This window comes from Diceros bicornis, chromosome 4 (genome assembly GCF_020826845.1).
Source record: "Diceros bicornis minor isolate mBicDic1 chromosome 4, mDicBic1.mat.cur, whole genome shotgun sequence".
Lineage (NCBI taxonomy): Eukaryota > Metazoa > Chordata > Mammalia > Perissodactyla > Rhinocerotidae > Diceros > Diceros bicornis.
The window spans coordinates 32,786,694-32,808,804 of NC_080743.1; the positions used below are offsets into that span (position 1 = coordinate 32,786,694).

The 22,111-nt window shown below is 37.2% G+C and overlaps 1 protein-coding gene across 1 annotated transcript in view; it reads right to left on the reverse strand.

Moving 5' to 3' along the window:
* The window catches only part of DPYD (dihydropyrimidine dehydrogenase), a 776,746-nt gene that overhangs the window by 256,033 nt on the left and 498,602 nt on the right, over window positions 1-22,111 (reverse strand). Inside the window, exons 15-16 of the mRNA XM_058538603.1 lie at window positions 16,224-16,292; window positions 7,575-7,658 (exon numbers count right to left, since the gene is read on the reverse strand). Of these exons, the coding sequence (XP_058394586.1) occupies window positions 7,575-7,658; window positions 16,224-16,292 (153 nt within the window). The remainder of the gene's footprint in view (window positions 1-7,574; window positions 7,659-16,223; window positions 16,293-22,111) is intronic.

The window sequence follows — 22,111 nt, forward strand, 5'->3', positions numbered from 1 at the left end:
CTCTCCATTTTGTGCCAATATTTATATGTTCGTAATTTTGGTTTCCAACCTTGTCTACTCTGCACAACTGATGCCTGTTATTCTGGTGCGACATTGTGCTATCTGAACTCTCCACAATATCATAGACTAAGACCATAGCCTCTCCCCACCTTACTCCCATGTCTCTCTCTTTAAAGACATTTTTAATTTATCTTTATGCTATAGCTGGCAGACATATAGAAAACTCTGCTCCACTTATCAAACTCACTGTGATGTGATTTTAAAAAAATATTTTGAAATGCTATTGCTGCTTTATTTTGGGACTATAATAAATGATGAGTACAATAAAAACCACAGTAAGTTTAAAAAATATATACTTAGATGTTTTTCCTGCAACCATTCATCAGGTGGTCCACCTATTTGTACTACATATAATTTATTTTTACTGCCACATGATGGTTGTCCTAGACAAAAACAATGATACTCCCTGACTTAGAACTGATATTTCAGTTAGATTTAAATGGTGTTGCTTTCTTCTAAAAATTATAAATTTGATATAATTTATAATTATTATATAAAAATGATATCATTTTTATATCATTAACCAACATTAATAACTAAAATTGAAAAACTCATAAAGAACCAGCTTAGGGCAAAATATTGGCAGTTACATAAATGCCTCTTACAGATCTCCTGTAGTTATCTACTTATCCAAGCACCCATGTCTATGCAAATGTCTGAGAATTAAAATCAAATAAAAAGTTGGGCAACATAATACAGTCTAAAGCAAATATTTCTTTTTGATCAGAGATACTTTTTCTCATAAACAAGTTGATAATTTATTTTAAAGTACTTCTAAAATTATAATGCCACAAGGAAAACAAAAGAGAAAGAATAAGTCAAATGTATACGGATAATAGCAGAATTCAGTCACTTCTGCAGAAGCTTATGTCATGCAGCCATTTCTCATAGCTCTTCATGAAACGATGTTATTTTGCAGTGCAGTTGTGAACGTGGTGTCTCGAGGGCTCGATCCACTGAGGCCCACCTAGCCTATGCCATATTTATCCAATCAACTCATAGACCTCAAGCTCCAAGTCCCTAGCCTGAACTTACATCCATCCATGATTAGAGGAAGATGAAACATCACATTCAGGACAATGTGGCACTTTGCCACACATGTATCTTATAGAGGCTGGAGTCAGGAGCGAGAGGAATCAAGAACATGAAACAGAGGGGGTCTCATGGGCTCATACTTGATTAGTAACAAACAACAAATCTAACTCAGCAGTGTTCCTCACCTTAGGTCCCCCAAGAGAGGCCAGAGAGGTCACAGTGGCTTCACTTTGTTGTATTTTACCACTGGTAGGGTTCCCATATACCCTTCTCCAACCTTTGGGATTTCTCATACTCCTGACTTTCTGAATTTCACCCCTCTGGGAAATATAGGCTGTACTATGACTTTTCAGTTGCATTGGCTTTAAAAGCAGTATCTACATACTGTCTCTTCTACAGATATCTAATGGGGACCTGATCCAGGAAGGGCTGTGGTCATCGCTCCCTGGACCCTGTATTGTGTATGAGATAGAGGATCTGTTAACCCAGCTGCTGGAGGAAGATTTTATTTCCCAAAGGAAATGCTAGCACATCTGGGGCATTGTGGTCCTCACACTTAGTTTTGGATTCTCTTCCTAGTGACAGACGTCTCCTCTCTGGCGAGGGTAAGAGTAATAATCTGTGGTTAATGTTTTATGAAAAATTTGGCGTGTTGTGACAGAAATGAAGCCTTTCTCTCTTTTTTTTAATAAGCATGCAGAGTTTGTGTAAATTAAATTTGGACATAAAACAGATCATAAGGGAAATATCACAGTATTGCTTTGGGTGATCTTAATTTAAGTCAATAATTATTTTAAGATCACTAAACATTTTTAGATTTACCACTTTTAAACCTGTTTGTTCTTGCTTAAGTAAATTATCATGAAAGCAGGACTGTATATGTATTTCCAGATGATAAAATTAATGTTAAGACTGTTTGAGTTGAACATTCCAGTGGTTAGAAATTCTATGCAGAGGATGTGTGTAAACAAATGCAAGGGGGTGTGAGATAGCAGGACATAGCAGGTGATAACAGTGGCACCACCATCTGCATTTGGGACATTGCTTGCCTATGAAGCTAAAGCAGTCTTCTCTCTGTTGATACCATCATTTTGGAATTTTCCATCCAAAGCAATCATTACTGAAATAACTGTGCACTATTTAGTGATCACTCCTACAAGGAAAGCATCCAAACCAATAAACAATGGGAATCCTACAAAGGCCAGGGAAATAAAATCTTTGTAATCACTTAGAAGTGTTAAGTAAAGAAATCCAAATTCATTGACAGTGATTCAATCTCTAGGTCACCATAGATTCAAATGAGAGTATGCATCTAGTTTCCACCTTTAAACCCATTCACATACAATATATTCTTTTTCCTTTCTCATGGAAAGTTTGGTTGATTGATAAGACATATACAGTTAATGAATTAGATGTCATTTGAAATAGAATTAGACAGGTGATTTCTATTTGGATAATTTCAGTTGAAAACATATGAATTCCAGGCAGAGGGAATAATACTATGCAAAAAGATACAGAGGCAAGAGTTCCCAGGGCATTGTACTGATTTATTCAGTTTGACTAGTGATTTGGATACACTCAAATGACACACAGGAAATACTGGAAAGAGCACCAGATGTGGGCCAGTGACAAGGGCACCAAATGCTATGGGCCTTGCTAGTTGGTTGTCTCAGGCTAAGGCAAATTAGGCACTTCCCAGTCCCCAATTCGTTTCCTGTAAATAAGGGGGTTGAACTGGAAAATCTTTAAGGTTCCTCTCAGTTCTAAAAGTCTGTGTTTCACTATGCCACATCATTTACTTAAGGCAAAGAAGTATACAGATTGTGTGAAAAATAACTTCAGAAAAAGCTTTAAAAATTTATGTTTTTCGATGGCATGAAAAAAAAAATCATTTCAAGAGGATTACATAACTAGCGCTGAGAAGTCCTGTGGAGCATGCTGCCTCTTGATCTTTTTTTTTGCCAAGTGGAAGATAAAATGGGAAAATAGGAAGACAAGGTATCTTATCCCATACCTTCTACCCACAACCGCCATCAACTGTTTTTCTTTTGGTAGCTGATGGAGGGTCTAAGAATTAAAGGTACTGTTGGCTGAAGAAGACAGCCTAGAGACTCTTCATTGTCAGGAACCCAGAGGGTCAGCAAACATCTTGGGAAGAGTTGGTTTCAATATTTAAAGGTTGAATCAGAGAGGCACATACTGATCAAATCCATGTTTGAGAATGAGCACTTATCCTTGGTCAAGCAGCACGTTTGCTGCTATTTACACGGACCGCATACAGTGTTAAAAGAGCCTAATTAAGCTCTAGTTCCTCATTGCTGTATGGCAATGCAGGCCAAGTCTGGCTATATCTTCCCATTATTTCAAGAGAAGTAAAAAATAGGATTTTTAAAAATCCATCTATTTTTAAAATGTTAGTAATAATTAAAAAAAACAAAACAACCACAGTAACAACAGAAAGCTATTCAAGGCCTATTCCGCTCTCGTCTGAATCTGAGTTAGAAGGTTCAGCAGGATGAAAGTAAAAATATTCAATATAATTGTAAAAGGAGGGTTGTTCACTCAATGCTATAAGAACACTTAGCATTTAGGAAAGGGAGAAGACCTCAAAGAGGTGCCATTTTATCTGGATTTTATAGAATTTATTATAGTTCAGTTACGTTTATAAAATAAGATGCTGTCAGAGGAAACTGGTTTACATAGATTGCATGTAGCCAACTTTAAATCTGAATGTTAAGACATCAGAGAAGCTCCTTTCCTCCTGGGAGATGGAACATCTAAACAGCAGGTTCAGATTTGTTTCTGTTTTTATATATTTACAGAAGTGGGAATTTAGAACTACAAAAGACTTTAGAGCTGACTTAGTCTTGCAGTTAATCTTCAGTTAATAATATTTAATGCTGATATTGGAATACAAACTTGTTAGAAACTGTTCTAGGCGCCTTCCCTGTATTCAGGCTTACACGCTACTTAAAGCTCAGGCCCCGGCAGCTGCTGATCAAATTTGTGACCTGGAAAACAGGGAAGCCTCGGGTGTTTTTTTTTTTTTTTTTTTTTTAATTTTCTAAATGGGATCAAAACTCAACCTACTTCAGAGGATTGTTGTGAGGAGAAGGAAGAAGACTAATTTTTTTTTTCACGTTGTAACATAACTCGGACTCTTTGGAGTATACACAATCAAAACTAGAGCGTATTTTCACCTTTCTTTGAGCATCAGGGTTACTGGGGGTACCGTTAACTAAAATGACAAAACCTGATAGAAAAGCAGGCTGATATATAAAAGACCAAGGGTTCTATTTTCGCCACGTTAAGTACAGGACGTCTATTAAACCAAAGCCTTTTTAAACAACTGCTACTTAGACACTCATTCATCAAATAAAGTAAAATATACCAAAAAGTGAGCAGCATTGGTTGATGTAAAAATAGGAATCACATAAGTAAAACATTGACTTTTATGCAGGCCAGAGAAAATGTTAAAGTGTTTTTAAAAAGAACAACGTAATATGCATTCATTTATTTCTTTAGTTGTTTTTGTTTTATCAATACTCTTTATGGGTAGTTTAAAAATGATATATTAGCCTGCTACCTATAATGTTAACATTCACAGAATAGTAAAGCTGGGAGGAGATTTAGAGATTATCTAGCTCAAATTCCATATTTTAGAAATGGAAACTGATGCTTCAGGTGAGTAAGTGGCTTGATCAAGGCAACATAGATGGTTGATGGAAAGAATAAAGAATGAAATTGTCTTTAAACACTTAGAAAAATTTTATGTGAAGTTTCATTTTGCAGGAAACACACCATTCAAATTCTCAAAGTCAGCTCGAAATTTTCTTTATTTCTACAAATTCCATAAATAAATATGATGTCTATATGTTTTAGACTAGAGACTATAACCTTCTGTTCATAATTTCACAATTTTTAGTCACTTATGAGAACATTTATAAAGAGTTTAAATATAGACACATATAGTTAATTTAAAATCACTTAGGTACAAAGGCAGTATTTTTAACTTATTAAATATTTGTGAGAAAACATTTGAGATAAAGGAGGGAAAAACAGATATTTAGAGAGGAAAATGTACTGAACTATGATACTCTGCCTCTTCTTAAGGGAATAAAAAGACTATGATTTCTAGAAACAGTAAAAATGAGGAGAGTACAAGCAAGTTGCAAATAGATAAATATTCTAGCCGTGGAACTAATGCCAGTTTGTTTCATTCACGAAGCAAACATTTATTAGGCTCTGGCGATGCACACGGCCCTGTGACTGGCACACAGTGAGCTTTCAACAGATGGAATGAAGGATCACATGGCAACAGGGAAGAGGAATTGGCATGACTCCTCAGTCTCCCAATACTGAGTACAAATTCCCCATCCCACCAACTTGCAAGTATTGAAAACTATGAACTTTAGGGAGGGAGGGAGAGGCAATAGGAACAAGAGATAGAGGAAGGGAAAAAGGAAGTAGAGGAAAAGATGAGTAAGCCACAGATGTGTCAGTGGCCACTCGAAAGACCCAAAGTTATAGTAAAGCTTTTTTTTAAAATGCACTAATAATCTTCCTTCCTTTCATTTAAAATATTGAATATTCCTGTGCCCTGAGGCAGAATAATCATTTAAAATATGTTGGAGTAAAAATGATTAAATTAGCTTTATTTTTCAATTATAGAATTTACAAGAGGATATAATTCAAAAGAAAATTTCGAAACTTGGTTAATAGGAAGAATTAGTTTCAGTTTTAGAGCTTATAACTAACAAGTGAAATGGAAATGTTCCTAAGTTTCCTTCAGCCTAAGAGACCATGGTTTTTGGAACATATGTCTTCCGAGAGTTTTAGAGATTGTAATGATAACTTTGACTGCAAAATTTTAGCACTTGGCATCCTCAGTCAGCCAGTCTGTGCAAAAATTTATGTGGCTAAATGACTCCCTGGAGAGGATACACCTAAGACACTGAGCAGCTGGGTAAGTTCAGATGTGCTTGGAGAGAGAAAGCCTACTCTAAAATATAAACTCAAGATGGACTTGGGAAACATTTTCAAAATAATTGCCATTTTTGTGGGAAAAAATATATATTAAAATGCATCCTTCTTTAAAAAGTTAGTCAATAGATTTAAATTTTCCATAGCTGATTTTATCCATGTAACTGAAAAATATTTGTTTCTGGAGTTTGAGAGACTTCGAAAGGGGTAAGGAGAGAAACTTGACCACCTCGAGTGTCCTTGACAGCTCCGGTGTCCTTGTAGAAGCCTTCCTCATTTTACTCAAGTTACACATCTTGACACTGGCTGCTGTCTAATCATGCGACTCATAAAAGTCATGATTTAATATATGTGTTTCCCTTCTACTGGGTAATTCTGAGGCTTGGTTCTGCTACCACGCTTACTGATGGTTCTGGGGAACCCGTTGTGAGTGGAACAGTGGATACACCTGAAAAACATTTGACTAGGCCCTTCTTTTCTGCTGGGACAAAAGAAGGGTTTCTTCCTAAGTCACAAATCTGTTCTGAGAGTTAATTAAGTATTTACAAGGTATTTTAGAATCCTCTCTGAACGCTAATATGAAAATAGCAACCTACGTTCATTTGAATAAGCAGAAATTTTTGTCCTTCCACATTAGGGACCTCTGGCCTCGAAGTTTAATTCAAATAATTCGATGACTTGAAAAATCAAAAGAATTGAGTACCTACTATGTACAAGGCCCTGTGCCAAATGTGGAGATAAAAATAAACTTTCCAGGACAAGGAAATTTGTCATAAGTTACAACATTTCATATTATTTAATTCACACCATTTCCCTGTGGGCTTAAAAGCTAAATTAGATGCAAAACACTCACCTTTTTAGCATTAAGCTTTTACATTGCTCCTTAACATACAACACTGTATCTGATTACATAAAGACGCAGTATTTTCTACATATTAACATATATTTCCACATTTTATTCATTAGATTTTTGAAAGTATTTTAGCATGAAGCTTCCATTTATTGTATCCAAAAATAAAAATAGCATCAAAGTCTTTTTGCAACTCCCAAAACACAGTTAGGGAATAATGATCATATGCTAAAAAATGTAAAATGCAATTTGTGCTGTGCCCCATTTACTACAAAATCACTACGAACAATGCATTATGTACAGTATATTGCTCCAGGGAAACTGGATCAGCATCAGGAATGAATAAAGAACATTGCATTTGAAATCAGCTAATTCTGCTTCAGTGCTTTTAAAAACTATTTGTTATGGTATTGCTTCCTGTCAAGCACATAATGTGATATTTTCCTCAATAAAACTAAACAGTTGCTGTAATTTCAGCTTTCCTCATTTTCCACTTTTTAAGCACTAAATATTTAAACAATACAGACCTGGAAGTCTCAAGCCAGTCATCTGAGCCACGCATCTCCTTGACTAAGGGACAGTAACTATCCATACAGGGGCCTGTTCTGTCACAGACATACGCAGCGGTAGCTGTGGAGGTCCTTACCTGCCCGCAGGCCAGGCCCATTCCTCTTTCTCCCATGCCATGTGGACATGATAAATTTAACTCCAGGGCATCTGCTCCAGAAGCCTTTAAGATGTGGAAGGAAAATGAAAGGAAAAACAAGGCTTTACTTGTGTGCTGATATGCTTTCACAACTCAACATAGGTCACATTTGTCAAATTTTAACTATTCTGTTTTTTGCATCACAGCTATCTGGTGAGGTATATTCTGACTCTCTCACATTAGAGTGTGTATAACAACAACAAGAGTGTGTATAGAGCATGTATAATAACAACAGCAAATATTTATTAGGTGCTTAGAAGGTGACATCCACTGTTCTAAGTGCTTTATATTTGTTCTCTCTAATTCTCATAATCCTTGGATTATTAGGATACCAATTTTACAGACAAGGAAACCAAAGCACATGGAGTTAAATGACAAGCTGGTTATTAAGTGACACAGTAGAGATTTTAACTTAGGTCTGTTTCACATCACATTTACTCTGCCCTACAACAGCTTCTATTTTTACAGAAACAAACCTTACTAATTCTAGATAATTGGTATTGAAAGTAGGAGTGCAAAGAAAAATGTAGGAGTAGGCTAATGGAATGAATAAGAGTAAAATTTAAGGGCCAGCTGGGTGGTGCAGCAGTTAAGTGCGCGCGCTCCGCTGCGGCAGCCCGGGGTTCGCCGGTTCGGATCCCGGGCACGCACAGACGCACTGTTTGGCAAGCCATGCTGTGGCGGCGTCTCATATAAACTGGAGGAAGATGGGCACGGATGTTAGCCCAGGGCCAGTCTTCCTCGGCAAAAAAAAGAGGAGGATTGGCAGATGTTAGCACAGGGCTGATGTCCTCACAAAAAAAATAAGGAGTAAAATTTAAAATGTTTTTAACTGAAAATCAATTTTATTGTATTCAAAAATAGTCCATGACAAGAAACATGAAGCACAGATAGTTTTGTCTTAATTTAATAATTAAATAGGAATCCTTCTTATTTAACTCATTGATTCATTAGTAAACAAATGAGTCCTGCAAAAATAAACAAAATAGTTCATTCTAAATATTCTTAGAATACTTGGAGAAACAGAGTTTTTGAGAAGTCTTCTGTGAAAAACAATAAGAATAAGCAAAACACTTTTTTATAGTTTAATATAGTAATTTGAGGGACAGGGAGTAAACTAAAGGATTCAAATTGTATGTTCTTTTACCCAACTTCTAGAATTTCTACAATGCCACAATTGCTTTTTAAGTGAGGTTAACTAGAAACTTCAGTCAACTTCCATAATATTATAACATGTCTATCACATTATGCAAAACCTTAAAAAAAAGTTCAATATTTTCTAAATATGTCAGGTCTTTCTTTAGGTCAACAGCTGCTTCTTCAAGGTCTCCCTTTTCTTCCTAATTGTTCAAGATTTTAGCCTATTTTTTCCTGCTTTATGAATTTTAAGTAGGACTTCAACAAACTTACGAATCCTAGTTAGCTACTTCTCAGTCGACTTTCTTGCTCACCTTTATTCATTAGTGAGTCTGCTTTTTCTTCTGCATATTTGTGAAAGTTCATGTGATCATTCAGCCTGTTTTCTAACACCGTTCCATTATGGTTTTTGCTTCTCTAATTCAGTTTCAAAATGCTTCATGTTATTTGAAAATTACCATGAATCGTGTTACTTTTTCTCCTGCTGGTATCACAGCGAGCATGGACAAAGCATATGACCCGCTAAACTCAGAGTTCTAGTCGTGGGTTTGCTAAGGAATTGGGGATGCTTTGGTTAACCTTCATTGTCTCCATCTGCTCAAGTGTAATCCGAAGATAATATGATCTATCTCAAAACCATGTCATATGGGAATTACACACTTAATTAAAAGATTGCACGTTGCAATTATATACAATACTGCACTTTTCTTATCATTTCTTAGTTATTTCAAATATTTCCTTTAGACTTCGTTATTTAGCCGAAATGCAGCAATTTATAGCAAATCAATTCAACAGCATTTCGGATTAGATAAGCTTTAGGTGGTATATATATATATGATACATATTTCCTAAAATTTAAACGCAGTCTTACAAGAATACCTATCATAGTAGATAATAATTAACTAACATTTATTGAGCATTTACAATATTGCCAGACCCTTTGTTAGGCTCTACTTTGTAGTAGGATATATCATTATTTACATTTTACAACTGATAAAACTGAGGTATAAAGAGTTAAAGGGACTGGGGCCGGCCTGGTGGTGCAAGCGGTTAAGTGTGCGCACTCCAACCGGCCCGGGGTTCACCGGTTCGGATCCTGGGCGCGCACTGACTCACTGCTTGCCAAGCCATGCTGTGGCAGCGTCCCATATAAAGTGGAGGAAGATAGGCACGGATGTTAGCCCAGGGCCAGTCTTCCTCAGCAAAAAAAGAGGAGGATTGGCAGATGTTAGCTCAGGGCCAATCTTCCTCACACACACACAAAAAAGAGTTAAAGGGACTTACCCAACATACCACAGCTTATAAATGAGAATAGGGTCTTGAACCCAAGCATTTTGAGACAAGAGCCCGCGTTCTTACCCACTATCATAACTTATTAGAAATCACTTATTCCATGACTAGAGTTCTTAACAGTATGTTAAGAAAAACACAACATCCTGAAAGCTTCTGAACTTGAAGTAAAAATTAAAGTCTTGTAAAACCACCTATCCAACTGAAAATCTTTTCAGTGACTAATTATTAAAAATTTCCTCACTATTATACACATACACAAACATCAACCCACCAAACACACATGGAAAGACCTTCGAAATGAGAAGCCAGGCCTCAAAAACTGAGATAATCCTGTTCAAGGTGGCACTAAGAGATCGGGAACATTCACTTGGCCTCTGCTTGAATATTCCTGTCACAGGATGTACACCACCTTCAAAGGCAGTTAATTCCATTTCCAAGCAAGTATAACCATTCAAAAAGCCTTAATTGCTGAATTAGCATGAAATGTTAAATTAACTGAAACTGGGCACGCATTCTGACTCCTGTTAGTCACAAGCTTTTTAGCGTAGTCACTTAGCCCAGAGTTTATTCTACCTCACCTAAATGATTATACGATAAAGTAATCCAGGGAAGGTAGTGACATAGAAAATTTGCTGTTTCTAATTTCATACATTATCTATTTATCATCCATTTATCTCTACGAAGTAGAATGTACATGTTAATAGCATGGACTCTGGAGCCAGATTTCACTGGTTTGAACCCCATTTATACCACGTAACTAGCTGTGTGAACTTGGGCACATTATTCAATTACTTTTTGCCTCAGTTTTCTCATCTCTAAAAAGTAGAAAACAATGGAACTAACTCCTTTTTGTCAGGTATAAATAAATTTAATAAAAGTAAATGACTTGGAACAGTGCCTGGACTGTGGTAAAAACTATGTAAGTGTATGCAATTATTATCTATCTATCTATCTATCTATCTATCTATCTATCTATCTATCATCTATCTTTCTGCCTGCCTATCTATCCATCCATCCACCCATCCAACTAGAATCTCAGACTTGCCATTCCTCAGCCTTCATCTGAAAAAGGATTTAAAGTAACTCATGTTGCACTATATTATCTATGCCTCAGGGGTGGGGGGTGGAACTATTCTGAGAAATTCTCAGAATAGTGCTAGCAGTATAGTTTCTAAAATTCTCTGAATCACTTTATAAAAACTCTCAGAGAAACCAGGGTAGCAAAACCACAAAGCCTTATATCGTACATACAATAAAATCAAGCACCAAGATCTTCTCCTTCTCCTTTCCTTACCCCCCCCCTTCCTGATCAATGTAGTTCTAAAGTCATTGGGTGGGGCAGAGCAAGGTAGGTGACTGGGAGGATCTGAGGAGGAGCCACGAGAGCCCAGTGTGGGGTATAGAGTCCAAGTGCAGTGAGAAGGATGTCCATGTGGAGGGTGGCTTGGTGTAGTGTATCAGAGCCCAAGTGGGAAGGGAAGGCTTCCATGGTTATTGGGAGGAACAAAGGGCATCAGAGCCCAAGCAAGGTGAGGAGGATGTTCCCTTGGTGGGGCATGAAAGGTACATTTCTTGGATTCTCTCTTAATTTCTTCTGTTAAAAGAATACGCAAGGTCTAATGTTGACTTTCTATGTAGCAACACCGTCGTCTAGTCTCAAGTATCCAAAACTGGAGACATAAATTCTCTGTGTAAACCACTCTGAAATAGACCTAAAACAAGTAAATACTGAACTGGCCTGGGCCTCACTGGACACTAAGTCAGTGACTGTCTCTTGTCTCCAACTAGCTGTCCATCTTTCCTGATTCCATTCTGTCCTGCTTACCATCCCTGTTTAGGGACTTATATCCAACTGGTCCTACATATTTTTGTAATGTTCCTCTGTCTGCTTTTTACCCCAGCTATTTGAGATCTCCGAACTCTAACATCTATTTAATTTTATGACATACTGCTAGCCCAGGTTCAGGTAAAAAATGATGAGAACCTGGCTTCTAAGTGATTTATTTTCACTCTCTGCTAGGAATAGTGTGGCCCCTTGGTTTTGATACCTATACCTCGCCACTGGACCTGCCTTGTCTCATCCTACCAGTTATGGTCAGACCTGTGGCAATCCCTCATCAGGTCTCTGACTTAAAAGCTTCAGGTTTGGATCTTAATCACCTCAAGGTCATTGGTGCCAAATAAAGTGCCACTCTTCCCATTTATTCTGTAATGGCTCATTTTTGTTTGTCATATGCCAATACATCAGTTCTGCACCTCTATTTACTTCGTTCAACAAATATTTGAGAACTATCCACTGGTGCAAAGCCCTGTGCTTGGAATTGAGGATTAAGGAGTAAACTAGACAGGGGTGTCTGTCCCCATGGAGCTTTCTTTGTAATAGGCAGGACAGAGGTGAAAGAGGTAATTTAATCACCACTCTATTAAATGTTTTAGAGGAAAAGCACAGGCAGATGCCCAGATTTTGGGGTGCCTGAAGCTTAAACAATTTGGGGAAACTTCATTGAGAAAAAAATAATTAAAAATTACAAAGACAAAATTAGGTATCGAGGCTTAGAGATGGCTTGTGCAAGTAAGGGACTTGAAGCTTAAGCTTCATATGGCTTTATTAACAAACTCAAGATGACATTGGGGAGGAAGGCAGGAGCCAGATCATATAGGACTTATAGGTCAAGTTAAGGGTTCTGCATCTTAAGAAAGATAGTGGGAAGATTTTGGATTGATTGAGGGCAAGAAAATTTGTGTAGCTATCTTAGATAAACTTGGATTAGGGTGGTAGCAATGCATATTGAGCCACACTCAATTTATATGCTTCCTCAAATCTGATGACCTTACTTGCCACCAAAGCATTTGCCACTAGCTCGAAAGGGAGCCCTAGCCCTTGCTAATATCCTCATATCTCCTATCCTCACATCCAGCTCCCTCAGGATGAAAGCTGAGCTTTGTCACTGCCTCTGTTGTACCTATCGAAGTGTGAGCTCCAAGAGTGCCAGGGCCCAGGCAAGACCAAGAGGCTGTGCCCTTTCCCTCCAACTCTGGGTTTAGACGAAGCATCTCACAAAATGGTGGGATGTGGCTTTCCCAGCAACTGTCCCAAGGGGGCACAACACATAACTCAAAAGTACAGAGAAAAGTAAAGCTCTGTGGTGTGAAATTTGACGAATGAGAGACAGGAGATGGGAGGGACCCAGTAGATACATTCCTCCTCCTTCTTCTCCTCTAAAGTGTTGTCAGGCAGGATGATTCCATACAGCACTCTGTCCCACACGACTGAGCAATTGGCTCCTTTTCCTTGTGAAGTTGGAGCCAGCTCTGTAATGCACCATACTGTATCTGCTTTCCCTTCTTCCCTGTCTCATTTTTCTTTTCCTCACTTTTACTGCTCTGGGATTGTATCGTCCAATAAAGCATCTACACGTTAACTTTGACTCAGGCTCTGTTTTCTAAGCTAGCAGACATTAAGAAAGAAATAGATTCAAGATCTATCAAAATGAGTTCAAGATCTATTAAGACCTAATATTGTGAGCCTTCAGTATGGTTCAGTTTAGTATATATCTGATTACATATTTAAACTGTGAACACATCTACACAGCTGAGACTGTATCTTATTCACCTTTGTTTTGGCTGGCCAGGGACTTTGCACATAGTAGGTACTTCACAGATCTTCCTTTGCGTGGAATTGGAATAGGTTATCAATGTCCCAGAAAAGTAGGAGAGACTATGATAAGATACCTGGACCAAGAAAATTGATCAGAGCCTAACAATGCTACTGATTTGACACCAAGTTGTGAAAACTTTTCCAGAGACTGCTTCTTTTTTATGGTGCTGCAAAAACATGATAAATTCAAATCAGGTTGAGGACTGCATAAGAGAAGACATTAAAAGTGTGCACATTCTAAGGCTAAAGTGAAAAGAAAGTTTTTTTTTCAGTATGGTTCTATTGCCAGGAAAAAACAAAGCTTTCTCAAGAATATACATATGATCAAGAAGATATACTGGCTATACATTAACTTTTAAAAACAGCATTTAGTTGAATTCACCATATTTGAAGAATATACCTATATTCTATTTTTTTAAATCACCCACATGGTCTTAATTGTTTATTCAAAATAGTAAAATAAAATGGTAGCCTCTGGTGAAACAAACAAACAACAACGATCCCTCCTTGTACAGATTTTCATTCTAACGTAGTTTCTCAGTCTTTATATTTTCATGTTCTTGTACAACTGGATCTGTTCTGCTGTTACACACGTGTCATTTCTGTTTTCAGATATAATAGTAATGAACTGATAGCAGGTTTCCTCAATTCCCTACTGTGTAATTCAAGAAATAATCTACTATAAGGAGAGGAACTTCATGAATTTAAAGTATATCCATCATCACATCGTCATTTGCTGAACTTAAAACTTGTGGCATGTCAGAACTGCTGGTGTGCTATCTCTGATTTCTTACAGCCCATTATCATCACTCCCAAAAAAATGTACATTGCAAGCAGTATAGTAACGGACCTGAGTACTTTTTTGTTTTTGTAGGTTTGTTTTAATGTGGGTTCTTCCATTGTAAGAAAATCTATTTTGAAGCAAGTGTTCATAAAAACAAAACCAAATACTGACTCTACAGAGCATTACTGGGTGCCTACTATATGAGCTATGATGAAATCATGCTGTCTAATACCGCCCTCCAGGGGGATGTGAAGGCCTGGGGATAGTTCCTTCATGTGATATCCCTGGGCTGGTCCAAATTTTAAGTTTATAGGGAAGATTTTTTTTAATTGACACCACCTACAGATTGACCTTTTTGATATGTAGATTGCTTTCCTGTGGAGAGATTTCATAGACTGTTTTGATTGAATGGAAAGCATTATCTTTTTCCTTATTTTAAAATTTTTTCCTTCCTTTTTTTCTTCCTTCTTTCCTTCCTTTCTTTCTTTTTTTTTCCTATTAGTACCTGGAAAATCATATTAAATAAAACTGCGATTAAAGAAATAGATATGGAATGTGAGAAATGTAAAACATATCTTTAAGTTGGTTAGTATATTACTGATAAAAAGGCTTTTGACTTTTTAAAAGTAAAATTCACTTATTTAAAAATTAATATTCATTACTGAAGAAAATAATTTTTTAAAATATTTTATTCTACAGAAAGGCAGAGAAGCAAGCAGCATGATAAAGCCATTCATCACAGTCAGCTTAAAATTGGCAAAGCTCATGCCAAGCATGGGTTCTGTGGAAGATTTCATGGTCAATTAGGTAAATATATGTATAAAACGGACCCAGCACTGAAGATCACAAAGCCAATTACTGATCATGTTTAATTTCACCCTCCTAAGTCCCAGAAGTAATTTTTCTGCTCATAGTTTTAAGATATCCAAATAAAATGTACAGTCAACATTTTTAAACACTATAGAAAGCTTTATAATATTTTATATTGTAGAGTCATTAGTTCATAAGTATTGTTAGATTGAGTCTTCTATACTTCTGAGAGGTTTTCAAGAAACCCCAGCTAAAACTGCCTAGAGTATTTTTCATGATAGCATGATGGACATAAGTGTACAATTTAAGTATGTATTTTTCTTTTTGAAATATAAATTTAAGGCACACGGTTAGTTGTTTGCATTTGTGCAAGACTCAATTTATATTATGGAAAACCTGCTGACTAGTGCTCCATTCAGCAGCATTCTGTCCTACCACTTCATGCACGTCTGTATTCAAACTAGAATAGTATTAAATGAACCATTTATATTTTAAATATTCAAGAGTTTTATATTCAAAATTTCTTCTCTTACTGTCAAACTAGTTTGCCTAAAGGCAAGGTAAGATCAAGTTAGACTCTCAAAGGTAGAATTAAATTTTATCATGGCATCCATCATAATATACAGTTTGCTTAATATGCAAATAAAGAGCATATGGATACAGAGAATAAAGGATTTTTAGGTAGTGTGTGAAATCCAAGGGACCACTTTTATAGAATAGATTCCTTTTAAATTTACATTTCCATCATTTTAATGAAAACAGGGTAAACATATTATAATGGAAATGTTTTAAGTTACCATTTTCCATTCAATTTTACTTCTACTGTGTTATTTTTCATGGCAGCTCTTTATTTAAAACTAATAAAAATAGAAGAGAAGAAATAAATATATACTAAAGAAATCATTACCTCGGCCTGTTTGGAGAGTTCCATCCAGTCATTTTTGTTGTAACTGCACATGATGCTGGCAATCACGATCTTTAAAAAGAAATAAGAAAGAATATCAGCTCAAACAGTTATGCCACTGTACACAAGGATATATTAATATACATGTATATATTTATAATGGTAAACTATATTAAAAATTAGTTTTCAATCTGTTCAAAGACAAACTATTAAAAAACAGTGGTGTTACAGTCAAGCAAAGGATGAGATTTGGGGCTTTAGATTTATGTTACAGACTTTCTCATTGACTATCTTTGAATACTTGAGCAAGTTACTCAACTTCTCTGATCCTCAGCATTCTCGTTTTTAAAATGGAGATAATTATACTGACTTTGCCAACCTCAGAAAGTGATAGTGGGAATTAAATAAATTGTGTATGTGAAAGGATTGTCTAAATTATACAATGTCATAGAAATGTTTATTAATACAATTACTGGTATAACTAAAAGGTTTCAAGGTATGGGAAAGAAATAAATTAGTGTCTTCTTCAATCATATCTTATTATAGCATGGATAATAATACCTTACATATTCATACTTCATAGTTTTAAATTTTGCTAAATGTTGATTGTTTAACTACAGTCTTACTCCCAATAATGGAGGCTAAATACAGTGGTAGTTACCAGTACCTGCTCTGAAGCCCGAATGTCCAGGTTAGAACTCTGGCTCTACCACTTACTGTGTGGCAAGATATATAGCTGCCTCAGTGGTTAAATATGCATAATAGTACTAGCTACTTAGAAAAGTAATAATAGATATTGCTAAGACTTAAACAGCTCTTATGATGTGCTAGGTACTATTTGAATGCTTTTTACTGTATTAACTTCCTTAATCATGCCCAATGCTAGTCTTCCCATTTTACAGATGAAGATGCTGAGGCACTGGGATATAAAGGTCACACAGCTAACAAGGAGCAGAGACAGGATTTAGACCCAGGCAGTCTGACTGGGAGTCTGTACTTGTAACCACTGGCTCTTGTTGGCCCAAAGTAAGTATTCAATACATGTCAGTAATTCTTTTTTTTATTATTACCATTTAAAGACTATGAGATTAAGACACAAAGAATCTGTGCCAAGCCTAAAGTCACAGAGCCTAGTGGGAGAGTCCAGTAAAAGCCACTGCGCTCTCACCACATACAGCTTTTTAATGTACATCAAGGAAAAAAAAAAAGACATCATAAAAGTCAGATGAATGCCTTAACATTAAGAGAAGGACAGAAAATAAATTGTGATCATATTGGACAGAATTCTGAAAACCAGGGAGACAAGCCTGTCCTTAATGTTGGGTTAATTTTTTTCTCCTGATAGACTATAATCTCCATGGGAGCTGGGACTGCTCTGCATCATTCATCATTTTATCTGCAATAACCAGCATGGTGTTTGGCACATAGTAAGACTGAGTGAATAAATGAATGAGGTCACCAAAGGTTTAGGAGCAGGGAGTTGCTTTATTAGCTCATCCTTTTAAGAAGATTAAGCAGAAATGAATATCATGAGTTAGAGAACAAAAAAATAAACAATTGGTGAAAACTGCTGGCCAATAATTATTCTACGAGTTGGAGTGAAGAGTGATCAGGGCTGATACGGCTGCTGGCCTTGGTGATGGAAAAAAGGGTCAGATGTTAAATTACACAGGACTCATGAACTAGAAGAAGCAATTTAGAAAGAAGAACCAAAGATCTGAGAGTCTGAATCTGAGTAACTGAGAAAATCGCAGATCGTTAGTCAGACAAAGATAGAAGGACATCAGAAATGAGGAAGTCAAGAGAAACAGATTCAGATAGATTCCTCTTCAGAGAAAGGAACGAAGAGAGGAAAGAAAACAGTAGATGATGAATAGAGGAGGAAAATTAAGAATGCCTAATTATTTTTGGTTGAGTTCAGGATTCAATCTTTGTGTCCGGGGAGGATGCAGCTTTTAAGAAGGTGGGAGAAAAAGGCAAGAATGTTTCATGGCCTCTTCTCTAGGGGCTAAAAGAAAATGAAATGTCAAATTCCAAGCTTGCCCATTTGCAAGCAGAAAAGGGTCACCAGCGTAATTATGCATCTTCAGTAAGAGATGCTCTTTCTGCCCTTTCCACGTGATCTAAGATGTCAGGGATAATCTGCCCCACTCCCCAGTTAGAAAATGGACCAGGGAGGAAGTACCACAGGGGACACTAGATCTAGAACTACACCTAATACCTCCTGGTAAGTAGCCCTTGCATGAAATAAACAGAGCCCCATCTAAAAGGAAAATCAACTAAGATGAAGCCTACCGGCAAATGACAGATTCCTATTGTGCTCAGTGGTCTCAAGGTCAGGTAAAAAAACAAAAACAAACACATATAAAAAACAAACAGAAAACAACAGTTAATCTGAAGATTTAGGGAATGGGCAGAACCCCCAGGCTTGTTGCTAAAACCTCAAGGACAGCGGCAGATCCAAACATTCAGACTGAAAATAAGATTTTAGCACTAGATGCTAGTTCTCCTGTGGTGAAAGTGACAAACAATAGACCGGGGTTTTTAGGGAGTTTTATTACTTAAAACAAGACGAGAGAGAAACAAGAAAAAAACAAACAAAAACCACCTCCAAGCATGGCAAAGTAATTCCCAACTTCACATTCCCATGCAAACATGAAGCGGCTGCTAAATCAGCGTGGTGTCCCCCTCTCCAATGCCCCTCTCAGGGTGCCAGGGAGGACAACAGGGAAGATCCTTCTAGTAGGCAAGGTCCAGCTAGGCAGACGGGCTGACTAAAGAAATCCACTGCCAGGGAAGTAAGGTTTACAAGCACTGACAGCAGAATATGATATATGCTCTCAACTAGTGACTAACATGGTTCCTCTCTCCTCAATGGCAATTTTAATTTCAATAAAGCTGTTTTTGCTTCAAACATATATTGATTGTGCCGGCGTTGGTTAAAATCATCATTTGCCCTATAGATCCTGAGGATCATGAGGAGCTACAATTGGGCTTGATGGAGAGAAACAAATATCATCCAGAGAACTGTCCTGAATGCCTGGGGATGCGGTGACTGAGTATGATGTGGGCCGGCTCTCCTTGGGGAGGGGTGACCACAGGTGGGAGAGACACATGTTAAGCAGAGGCGGGTCTTGGCGAGACGACAACTCTCTTCTCTTTTCCCCATCTTCTGAAAACAGATTTACTTTCTTTCCCAAAAAGCTAGAAAGTAGCCCAGACAGGGCTAATGATAGTGGTCGGTTCCCATCCAAGTGCTTTACTGGAGCTGGAAAGGTAAAAGCTTCCTTTCTTCTTTGTTGAGAAACAATTTTCTCACTGGTTCCTAAACTGGAATGAAGCATGTTCAGAGCACTGGTGACCACTGACTGACTCCTCACTTAAGGAAACCCTCCCAGCCCAGCCCAAAGCTAGCTGCACTGAGAAAAAATAAAGCCGACAAAAGAAAAGTCAGGATGCGAGATTGCGAGAGACCTACGTTACAGCCACTTTTAAGCCAGGCGTACCACTAACATGCTTGCACACGTGAACTAATAAATACCAGTTTTTGGCTTAAGAAAATTCAAGTTATATTCTGTTTTCTATTACATAGAATTTTGACAATTACTACATGCAAAACTAAAATTGTCATTTTTGAAATAACTTCCTAAGAAATTTCTTAACAGTCAATTAAATTTAAAGGAGAAAAATAACTTTATACATTATTTAAAAAATGCTAAACGGTCTAAGAAGTTTAAATATCTTTGTCTAAAACCAAGAGATGGTTTGTGAAATATATGGTGGCATTCTATTTCAGAGGAATAAAAATGACCCCAAAATAATTTTATTCTCTATTAAAAGAGATTAGGATTTTTCAAAGAGTCAGGCTAAAAGATATTAATGGTAAAAAGACACTGGGCATAATTTAATCTTTCTTTGATGATTAGAAAGCCCTTCAGTGTTTCACTGTGCTTAGTTTTTAATCAAGCAGGAGAGGACAGGTTATTTTTTTTTCCTATGAAAAAAGAGAATTGATGGATATTATATATTGTGAAACATCATGCAATGTTACTAGAAATGATTACCCAGTGAAACATATTTTAAAATCAGAGTAACTTTTCTCCATATACCACTTAATTTATGCCATTTCTAGTGTTTCATTTTTTTATGGCTCATATTTTAAAACATTATTGGATGAGTTTACATGTAAAAGCCAAATGCTATGTAGTGTTTGAACTACATTTTACATTTATGACACATAGTCTGGTGAGAGATTCAAACAATGTCAGTTAATCAATTAAGAAGCAAACTGAGCACCTACTGTGAGTGGCATCAAATGACATACAATAGGAGTTTAAGATGTTGACTTAGAGTCTTTGTTCATTCAACATTCAACTAATTTCTTGAGCACCTACTATGTGCCAGTTACTATTCTAATTCAGAAGTGATGAATAAAACAGTAAGCCCTTCTGTAGCTTACATTTTAGGGAGGGAAAATGTCCTAGCAGGTAAAACAATACATTATTAGGATGATTTCCAAGTCAAGATTATTGTTATGAAGGCAATAATAAAGGAGAGCATGATGGAGAATCACTGGGGTGCATAGAGCCCTGTCAGGTGATGGTCAGCAAAGGGATCTCTGCGCTGAGAACTGAAGGGTAAGAAGGCACCTCACGATGAAGAATGGAATGTGGAATTGGGTGAAAGCTGGCATTTGAGGTAGAGGAAACTGCATGTGCAAAGACTCTGAGGTAGGAATGAGTATGGTATACTTAAGAAAAAGAGAAGGCCTATGTGGATGGAGTTTCACGATAGCGCAAGAAGACTACAAAAGAAACTGAGACAAGCAGGCAGCAGCTGTATCTCTGGGAGCTGAGCCCTGTGGGAGTTTGGGTTTTATTGTAGGTGTAATGGGAGGCCACTGAAAGGTTTAAAGGAGGACGATAAAATGATCTGATCTACATTTTCAAAAGATGCTCTGACTACTTGATAGGTAATGGAACTGAGCGGGTTTTAGGGTGAAAGCAAAGAGTCCAGTTAGGTTGAAATACTGTGGACTACATAATATCTATGGAGACACAGAGAAGTGGATAGTTCTGAGCTAGAACCAACCAGACTGGTCAATGGTTAGATTCAGGAGGTGAGAGAAATTAAGGATGACCCCTGGATTATTGGCTTGAGCTACTGAGTGGAATGTAGTCACTTTACTGAGATGAAACAGAGACTCATGAGGTAACTAGAGGAGGAATAGTAAGACGTTCAATTTTAACCTATTACATATAAAATGTCTAGTAAGCATTCCATTAGTGAAGACATCAATTGTGCCACTGGATACATGAGTCTAGAATTTACTAGAGGTTAGGGATAAAGGTGTACATTTTAGAGTCTTCTGTAACAGAGAAGTGTTTAATAACAGTGTTTAAAGCCATCTGGCTAGGTGACTTCACAAAGGGAAGAGAATAAAATGGAGAAAAAGAAAGGGCTAGAGACTGACCTAGAACCACATGAGAATGTGGTGTCACAAATGCCAAGAGAGGGAAGTGTTTCAAAAAGTAAGGAGCAACCAGCTGTGATGAATGCTTCTGAGAATTTGTGTAAGAGAACAGAGAAATGTCTAAAGGATTTGGCAATACAGAAACCATTGGTAAACCATTGGTAAAGACTGGTAATCTTGGAGCCAGCCCTGTGGCCTAGTGGTTAAATTCAGCACACTCTGCTTTGGTGGCCTGAGTTCGCAGGTTTGGATCCTGGGTGTGGACCCACACCACTCGTCAGCCATGCTGTGGTAGTGTGACCCACATAGAAAATAGAGGAAGACTGGTACAGATGTTAGCTCAGAAGATGGGCAATCTTTCCAAGAAGGGTTTCAGTGAAGCAGGAAGGACAAAAGTCAGACTGGAATAGAGTGAGTG